The sequence below is a fragment of the Hippocampus comes genome, unplaced genomic scaffold, assembly GCF_001891065.2.
Source record: "Hippocampus comes isolate QL1 unplaced genomic scaffold, H_comes_QL1_v1.1 scaffold310, whole genome shotgun sequence".
Taxonomy (NCBI): domain Eukaryota; kingdom Metazoa; phylum Chordata; class Actinopteri; order Syngnathiformes; family Syngnathidae; genus Hippocampus; species Hippocampus comes.
In genome coordinates, this window is record NW_017805990.1 from 839,328 (window position 1) to 848,119 (window position 8,792).

Consider the following 8,792-nt stretch of genomic DNA (forward strand, 5'->3'; position numbering starts at 1 on the left):
GGCAAAGGTTCATCCCCGGGAACTTCTGCCGGTGGGACGTGCCCGAACACCTCACTAGGGAGGCGTCCAGGAGGGGGGGCCTAATCAGATGCGCAAATCAACTCATCAAGCTCCTCTCAATGTGGAGGAGCAGCGGCTCAACTCTGAGTTCCTCCCAGATGTTTGAGCTTCTCATCCTATCTCCAAGGGAGAGAGAGCCTGGACACCCCGCAGAAGAAATTCATTTTGGCCGCTTTTATCTGGCCAGGATTTTGTTCTTTCGGTCACGACCCACAGCAAACACATCCCCTCGATCTCATACATGCCTGGATAGGAAATGCTGTACAAGTTTTACATATTGAACAGAAATGAGGAAAGAAGAGGTCAAATGCAAATATTTAAACAATAGCAAAATACATAGAAATTAGCATATCTAAAACATAGGCAGTTCATAAAGAGATTTTATAACACTGTATGTGTTCATGTTGCAATCTGTAAATTCTTCTCATTTAAAAATGTAAAATGAGGCCATATCTGTAGTGGAAAATTGATTTCTTTTCTTAATAAAACCTTGAAAAGCATCAATAACAGACATTTACTCACCAAAGCTCCAAATGGTCCAATGAGCAAACTTTATTTATCTAAAATAGGGCACAGTTTACACGTTTCATATTGTATTAAGTATCGTATCAATCGTATGAAGCATCGTGTGAGATGAGATTAAAAATAAATATCCCTGCCTGCTAACCAAAGAGGTTAACAACTTCTTTCACCAAATTTGTTTAAAAATGACTGGTGAATTTATCAAAAGGAACAGCTTCTTGATAAGAACAAAATATTTTCTTAAATAAAGGCATACTCTCAGATTGTCGATACAAAATGACAAGTGTTCTTTGGTTTATGATGATGGGATTTTTGACAGCTGCTTTTCATGTTAATAACGGTTTCAATTAGGCCTGGGCCGATATTATAGTCTGACAGTATGATAACCGTAACCAGAAATCTGGCGGTATCACTGAAATTACATTTCTAAAATGACCTTTTTTTTTTTTTTTTAAGATATGGGTAAATAAAAACTGCTCCCCCCCCCCCCATTGAATAAATCTATTTTATTTTTAAACAAAATATAGAATAGAGTAGTGGGTAAAGAAGAATCGTACCATGTTAAGTTTAAATAAGAAAATAAAAAAATTGAAGATTGTTCAGTTTTAATTCTTCTTTGGAAGTCACAGTGGGCCAACACTGGTCAGCTATTTTTGGAAAAGACTCGTGGGCTACTCATGTCCTTGGGTCCAACTAGTACCCACTGGCACAATTTTTTTTAAAAGGACAATGCACATGAATTGCAGCAAAAACTCAACCATGTTTGCAGTTTCTCTTTGGTCTTTTTCCCTCCCTCCTCCTCCTCTATGAGTAACTACTTGCACAGAAGAAGGAAAAAAAAAGTTACTTGGATGCATTTAATTTCAAGCTACTCAACTATGCACTGATAGTGTCCTGCTTACACATCCCCACAAAAGAGGAAAAAAAGCGCTCATTACCGATGACAGTCAGTATTAGCAGTTATTGAAACCTTGACTTTTTAAACCCACAGGACACTGTCAAACCAGTAATGGGCCCATGCCTAGTTTAAATGAATAACCTTGTTTGGTCATGCACTTGTATATCCTCTACCGGTTAGGGTATTAAATTAAATATCAAGTCATCACAAATGAAGTTCATTTTTGATCACAGTTCCATTTTATGACATTATGACACGTCATTACTTCTGATCAGTATTATTTATCATTTTTAACATGATTTGTTGAATAACAGCGGTACAAGGAGACTGACGGGAATGTAAAAGAACAGCAAGTGTGTTGAATAAGGATCATTCGGAACCTAAAATTGTGTCAGGCTGTCAGCATCAGGGTGCAGTCTTTTTGGTCTATTAACTTGACGCTGCCTGTTAGCGCAGCTAGCACCGTACAATACGGTGTCGGCATAATTAAGTTGTTTTTTCTTTGCGCCTTTAATTGGTGACTTAACATTTTTTCGGGAAAACGTCATTGGAAGCAAAGGTTTGTGACGGTCATAAACGACCCCCCCTCCCTCCAACACAGTCTGGAAAATAATTCAAAATACCGGTAGCTGTTATGGGGCGACACGCTGCCAGGAACTTCAAAATAAAAGCGCCCTTTGGGCATTGACATCATATGGTTTATTTTAAAGCTGGCCTTCTTACTGCGTTGTCAGCGTGTTACTGTCATGTATAGCATGTACAAATGTTGAGGTTGGCTTGACTTCTTCCTGACAGTGTATACGTAAATTATCGGTTACTCGAGGCAGAAAAAAATGGCTCGAACATTTTTTTGTTGTTGTATCAAGGTACTCAAATTGCTCGAGGATCCATTTCAGTCCTAAGTAAGTGTCTCATCCTCTGCCTTAACCATGTGTGGATCTATTTCTAATTTGATCTCTGAAGCCTGAATCATAGCCTGAGGGATATTTCCATTCATCTCCTCAAGCGCTTGACCTGCTTGGATTCTGCAAAACCTCCTCATGTTCTTGACAGGTCCCCAGTTCTTTCTCTTCAATACCCTCTGCATGCATGTTTGAGGCCTTGAGGAACTAGGTAGTTGTGCAGTTTCTCCTGGCTGCGTAAAGGGCACTGGATTACGTCTCTGCATGTCCTCCTCCACTGCTTTGAACACCAGATCAGTGATATCTCTTCGAAGTCGGATAAGTACCATGTTGTCTTTAATCTGACGCATATCTGCCAGCATGACGTTGACAAACTGGTTTAATACATCCTGATTAGATAGATTTGCTGTTAATTGATCCGGAACATCAGGTGAACCTTTGTCATCATGAGGTTCAAAGTTCAAGGACATGGTTTCTGCAAGAGGAGGTTGTATTTTGGCACCGTAGGAAGAAGGGTTTGAAGTGGATGCCTCGGATGGAAATTCCTCATTTGGATCTTGCCCAGCGTCATCATCATCCAATGCGCTCCCAAACGTACTTGTACCTGTCTCATGGTCATTACTCCCCTCAGTCTCAATCTCTCCCTCATCATCCTCATGATCGTCAGACTTGTCTTCCTGCAACAAAATTGTTTGGAAAATCAAAATCAACAAACATTTGCATGAAGACAGTGTGTTGGTTTCTATTTACCGGATAGGAATCACCTCGTCTTCGTACAATGTAAGGTCTCAGGAAATCCAGTTTCTCTCTCAGCATCCTTTGCTGAAAAGTAATTACCCTCTCTGGGTGCCATAACACCCTTCCATACTGAGTCCGCAGGGACCGTGATCTTCTCACAACATCACTTACTTGTGTAAAGAAGAAGACAGAGTCAAACACGGTAAATGTACACTGAATGACTCTTATGATAATGGCTCAAAGAAGATAAACTACACATGGTATTATGTTAAGGAGAAATTTAACAAATGTATTCTTTGATAATAATCCGAAGTGTACTTTTTCCCCCACGCAATATGAGTAATCATGGTTATCAAAATGCTGACATTGCGCCCTACAAAGCTATCGGCGTCCAGTAGACATTTAGTCTATGTTAATTAGGACAAAATTTAACATTAGATGTTTTATTCCAACGTAACTCAATCATACCAGATTTCCCAATCAACAAGGCACACTCGGACCACAGCTTTGTCTTCATGTCCCGGTCGTAGAAAGACTCCAGCGAAGAATTAAACAAACATTCGTGCCTTTTCCAGAAATCTATTAGTACGTTATCCCTTTTAGCGCCCCAGTGTGGCCCCCGAATCTGACCACGAAAATGTGCCATATCTTTTCGTTCTTTATGAAACTGTGGCGCCTGCTTCCCCACGGACGATCATGTTGTTTCTTCTTTGGTTTGGCTTCGTGATGGAAGACAAATGCTGCCACCAGCTGGTGTGGAACGAGGATCAAAAAACGGGAATGTGCTGGAAGTTATTTATTGTTGGTACACATACAGTAATGCGAACGCATTCTGATAAAAATACTTTAGTGATCACATCACCTTAAATTTGTGTTACGTTTGACACTCGTGACGTTAGTGTAGTACGACACAACATCTCGTAACAGAAAACAAACAACAAATTAACACATTAAAAATTTATTTTTATTTCCCACTGTACCATAAAGTGACATTTTCTTCTCGCTGTGATGGACAGCGATAGAACTCTGCCCGTGTCTTCCTTTATTCGGCCGGCCTCCGCCATCTTGCCTTTTCCTGCCTGTCTACCGAAGCCGAGTACGGAAGTGGAAAGTGGAAACGCAACGCCACTCTGCGGGCTGGGCTCAGGGTTCCGCCTGTGGACAGCTCGCCGGTTCGTTTCTTCTGCTCACACAGCCTGCTAGACGTCATCTTACCCTTTCTACACACCAGAAACTCGGGGAAAGATGGCTGGACGGCTACCGGCGTGTGTTGTGGACTGCGGGACAGGGTAAGATATATGTGCTGCACAGGGCCCGGGTGTTACCTATTGCAAGTGAGAGACGCTGTCAAGAGCAGCAGCAATAACGGGGTGTGGAGGTCTCCGCGTCTAATTGTGTTAGTGGATAGCCAACAAGCCAAGCTGCGGACGGCAAAGCTTTTGAAACACTAATATTATCATAGTTAGCCTGCTCAGTGGGCTTTCATGTGTGTCATACATTGCTTGTTTGCCTATGGCAACTCATCAAAGTCTTTCTTCCTGTCGAGGAGATTTCAATGTTTTTATAAGGTCGTAAAGACCCAGACCAGAAAAGAAGTTAGTACCTCGCACCGGTTTAATTCATTAAGTGTGCCTTTATTAGACTCACACTCTTGGATCCAAAACGTACGTGTTCTTGGACGCTTTCCGCCCAAGATTGTGTCCGTGTCTTTGCTACATATGAGCATGCGCAGTAACAGCATTCGCTGCAGCGCGCACTTCCTCATTCATTCTTTTTAGTCCATATATGGTTATTCGTTGCATCGTGGGCTTTTTTTGATGATTTCTGAAATATTTGATCGTCTGTAATGTGGCGTTTTCTGCAAAGAATAGCAGGAAACAAACCCTCTTATAGCCGAGTTTGCGTTTATCCAACATTTTGCTTTTTTCGCATTGTTTGCCATTTCATGTCATTTTAGAAATTTGTCTTCCTCATTCCTTACGTGGCGATTTGTTTAATTTATTATTACAATCTGTTTGTGCAAATAACTAAATTTACCAGAATCTGCAAGCAAGGATTTGGATTGTTTTCATGTAGATATTTTAGACACTCCTGCAGACTGTTTTCTACCAGTGGTTCTCAACTGTAGGTTGATTGAACTCTCTATATTGTCCCAAGTGATTGTGAGCGCGAATGGGTGTTCATCTATGTGTGCCTTGCGATTGGCTGGCGACCAGTTCAAGGTGTATGTACCCTGCCTGCTGCCCCAAGACAGCTAGGATAGGCTCCAGGACACCCGCGACTCTCGTGAGGATAAGTGTATCAAATGATGGATGGATGGATGGATAAACCACTTTGATTTTACAGCCAAAAACATTTTGCTTGCTATAACCCTGTGCCAAGGCTGAGCTGCACTGACTCTTCAAAACAAAATAGATTTTCCTTTTCACCGAGCGATATCGATTCCTTAAACCATAAATTGATATTTTTCCTATGAATTAATTCGACTTCTTGGGTCACGCAAGATCTCATCACTACTACGCGAGAGTAGCATTTCAAAACAACATGGCGGAAGCACTGAAATCAGCGCTAATAAACTTGAAGGCAGATGTTGTGAAGTCGGGGGGTTTTAAAAAAACACAGACAGCAATGAACTGAAACTTTGTGACACCGTCACAAGAATGTGAATGTCATGAGTTACAGTGTGTTTTTGCCACTTTACATAGCCTATCCTGTGGTTGAAATTTATTGAAATAATAATGTTATCGGAATGTCTTTATTGAACTATCTAAAAGTTAGTTTTGATCAACTAGTATCCTAAGCATCTTAAAAAATATAATACCTTAAATTGTTAAAAGTTGTTGAATCCAATCATTTATCAACAGGAGTTTAGCACAGGAATTCAGTCTACTTAGGTGTCTGCTGCCAAAATAACTCCACCCAGACTTGTGGTGTAGTTCAAGCCTGTTGAGACAGGTTGAAGTGGGCAAGCTGGGACTGTTCAATGGTATGAAGGCATGAAGTATGTTTGCTGCCACATATTATTTATTCTCTGAGTCTGTCTTTGTGTTTTTAAACAAGGGACATCTGATATTAACTTAACAGTTCAATGAAAAAAGATGTTTGGATTGGTGTTTTAAAAACGTCACCAATGTGATATGGAAAAGTAGTTACAGTATGTAATGCTTTGTTGTCAGTGGTTCCAGGCATTCGTTATAAGTGAATAAATATCAATGAAATGTGTCAGCCAGTATTTTTGTGTGTGGTACGTTTTTTTGTTTTGTTTATTAATGCATGAATAATGAAGCAAATTGTGAGACAAGCTGTGTCACCTCTGTTCCTGGTAGAACTCGAATATGGAATCAAATCTAAGTAAGTATTGCTTCATTCTTCTGTAGACACTATTATGACCAGGATGTGGCCTATCATACCCCAGCCATTTGGCAGCGGTCAACTTCTTTTCTCATCTCAGCCCAGAGAACAGGATGTCTGGGCTTTCCCAAGACAAGAGTACATCTGGTTGGCATGTGCCTTGCAACGCGCCAGACATAGTAGTGACTTGAACAAGAGAGGAGAGAAATTTGAAACCCTATTATGTACCTACCGAATGTTGAATGGGGATGCTTAATATGTATTTTGCTCATGTATAATTCTTTTTCTTAGCTGGAGGCATTTACTTTTTGTTAACCAATCAGCTAAGTCCTAAATAGATTTTTTTTTTTTAAGTAGTCTTCCTGTTAGCAGACCTCCACCCCAGTAGACCACTTAAAAAATTTCACTTGAAATTCTTTGCAAAAGCTAGTCTTACTTTAAACAACACGCCATTGAACACTCATTGTCCTTCACCCGATTAGGCGGCATGTATAAACCTTAATAATGCAAATGACAATGGCATCTAATTTCCGGAAAAAAAGCTTTAGCTGATTAAGTATCAAAATAATGACATACCCTGCACAGCGCCATCTTGGCCGTTATTTAGCAGCTGAGGTAATCGCTGTGACATTGGGCGGGCTGTAACACGGAACCGTTCATATGCAACTAAGAGGGGAAAAAAATGACATTGATTGCGGGAATGACTGGCGAATGCCACTTTTTTCTTTTTTTTTTCTCTTGCAGTTACACCAAACTGGGGTATGCAGGGAACACAGAGCCACAATTCATCATTCCATCATGTGAGTTTTGCACTATAGATTTCGGGGCACACCAGCTCAGCATGCCACAATGCCGACAATGTACCTTTTAGAAGAGGAAGTGTTTCACTGCTTCAGCGATCCACAAAAGTTTGAATTGTTTACAATTTTATGTACTTACTTTGAATCAAATAAAGCTGCTTACACTAGACAGTATCAATTTCGCAACTCAATTTTGCCAACTATGTAAATTCAAATTTTCCTGTCAGGTATTGCCATCAAAGAGTCAGCTAAGGTTGGAGACCAAGCTCAGCGGAGAATGATGAAGGGGGTGGACGACTTGGATTTCTACATCGGGGATGAAGCTGTAGACAAGCCCACATATTCCACAAAGGTACTTGACCCTGAATGTACTTTCCCACTCGCTGAGTAAGGAGAAATGCTGTGTACCCTTTTGTAAGGATGTAGATGTATTTACTATTTAATTATCCAAGTACTGTATTTTCTGCACGATAAGGCGCTTCAGATTATAAAGGGTACCATCAATGAATGGCCTATTTAAAAACTGTTTTCATATATAGGGTGCACTGCATTATAAGGAGCATTGAATAGAAGCTATAAAAGTGGCTGCGATTGCGCTATGCATTCAATTGGAGGAGCCACTCTTAAGGGAATACAATACAATACAGCTTTATTTATATAGAACCTTCACAATCGCTGCAGCTGTAACAAAGCCATGAGAACTGGTCACAAACACGGACATGAAACATTCATTCATTCATTTTCCAAACCGCTTTATCCTCACGAGGGCTGCGGGTGGTGCTGGAGCCTATCCCAGCTGTCTTCCGGCAGTAGGCGCGGGACACCCTGAATCGGTCGCCAGCCAATCGCAGGGCACACAGAGATGCACAACCATCCACGCCCACACTCACACCTAGGGTCAATTTAGAGCAAGGGTGTCAAAGTCAAATGGACGGAGGGCCAGATAAAAAATTTTGCTGCAAGCCGAGGGCCGGACTGATCGAATGTTCATTGAAAATTTTAAAAATGACCACATATTGTTTATTGAACCAAAACCTAACAAATACATTCCAATATGGTCAGATAAATAAAGCAACATTTTTTTATGGCTATGTCAGTAAACTTTAATTTTCAACAGGCACAAAAAAATTTCCTTTGTATAAAAATACCCATAACATGAATGAAAGAAGCCCTATCAATAGTCCATATTTTCTCTTTTAGCAAAAGTAGGTTAAATTTACTTAAAAGAAAAACAAATAATAGTGCAGTAATTTTCGATCATTTACTCGAATAAAATATTTTCAAAACATAATAGGATTGAAATACAATAAAATAAAGTGCAAAAATGTATAAACCAAAAACAACACTTTCTTCAAGAAAAAAACTTGAACTGAGTAAAAACTCTTAGTATGTGATTGCACAGTATATTATAAGTAATATTCACTTCTTTGAGGCTGAGGCTTATACTCGGTGGTGTCTTAACTTTTCTACAAGTTCATCAATATTTGGGGTCAGGCTCTGAGCTGAGCAAATCCTCAAAAT

The 8,792-nt window shown here is 40.2% G+C and overlaps 2 protein-coding genes across 3 annotated transcripts in view; one reads left to right on the forward strand and one right to left on the reverse strand.

Annotated features, from left to right (window-relative positions):
- Positions 1 to 1,966: 1,966 nt before the first annotated feature.
- LOC109528953 (uncharacterized) lies at positions 1,967 to 3,859 on the reverse strand. Of its 2 annotated transcripts, none has more exons than XM_019892040.1 (3): positions 3,589 to 3,859; positions 3,133 to 3,286; positions 1,967 to 3,059 (listed from the first exon to the last, which is right to left on the reverse strand). In XM_019892040.1, exons 2-3 carry the CDS (start codon positions 3,196 to 3,198, stop codon positions 2,379 to 2,381), a joined length of 747 nt encoding a protein of 248 aa, XP_019747599.1. In that variant the 5' UTR covers positions 3,199 to 3,286; positions 3,589 to 3,859; the 3' UTR covers positions 1,967 to 2,378. The 2 variants fall into 2 exon arrangements, with proteins under 2 accessions (XP_019747599.1, XP_019747598.1); XM_019892039.1 differs by having other exon boundaries at positions 3,133 to 3,290.
- A 333-nt stretch (positions 3,860 to 4,192) lies between these two features.
- LOC109528952 (actin-related protein 3) overlaps positions 4,193 to 8,792 on the forward strand; it is a 22,037-nt gene continuing 17,437 nt past the window's right edge. The window contains exons 1-3 of the mRNA XM_019892038.1: positions 4,193 to 4,409; positions 7,216 to 7,271; positions 7,499 to 7,623. Of these exons, the coding sequence (XP_019747597.1) occupies positions 4,366 to 4,409; positions 7,216 to 7,271; positions 7,499 to 7,623 (225 nt within the window). The 5' untranslated portion in view covers positions 4,193 to 4,365. The remainder of the gene's footprint in view (positions 4,410 to 7,215; positions 7,272 to 7,498; positions 7,624 to 8,792) is intronic.

Coding starts and splice junctions, on each gene's coding strand:
- LOC109528953 (XM_019892039.1), bottom strand. CDS start 3,766: ATGGCACATTTTCGTGGTCAGATTCGGGGGCCACACTGGGGCGCTAAA. Junction 3,291..3,588: donor CTTGTTGATTGGGAAATCTG/GTATGATTGAGT, acceptor TCTTTACACAAG/TAAGTGATGTTGTGAGAAGA. Junction 3,060..3,132: donor GACGAGGTGATTCCTATCCG/GTAAATAGAAAC, acceptor ATTTTGTTGCAG/GAAGACAAGTCTGACGATCA.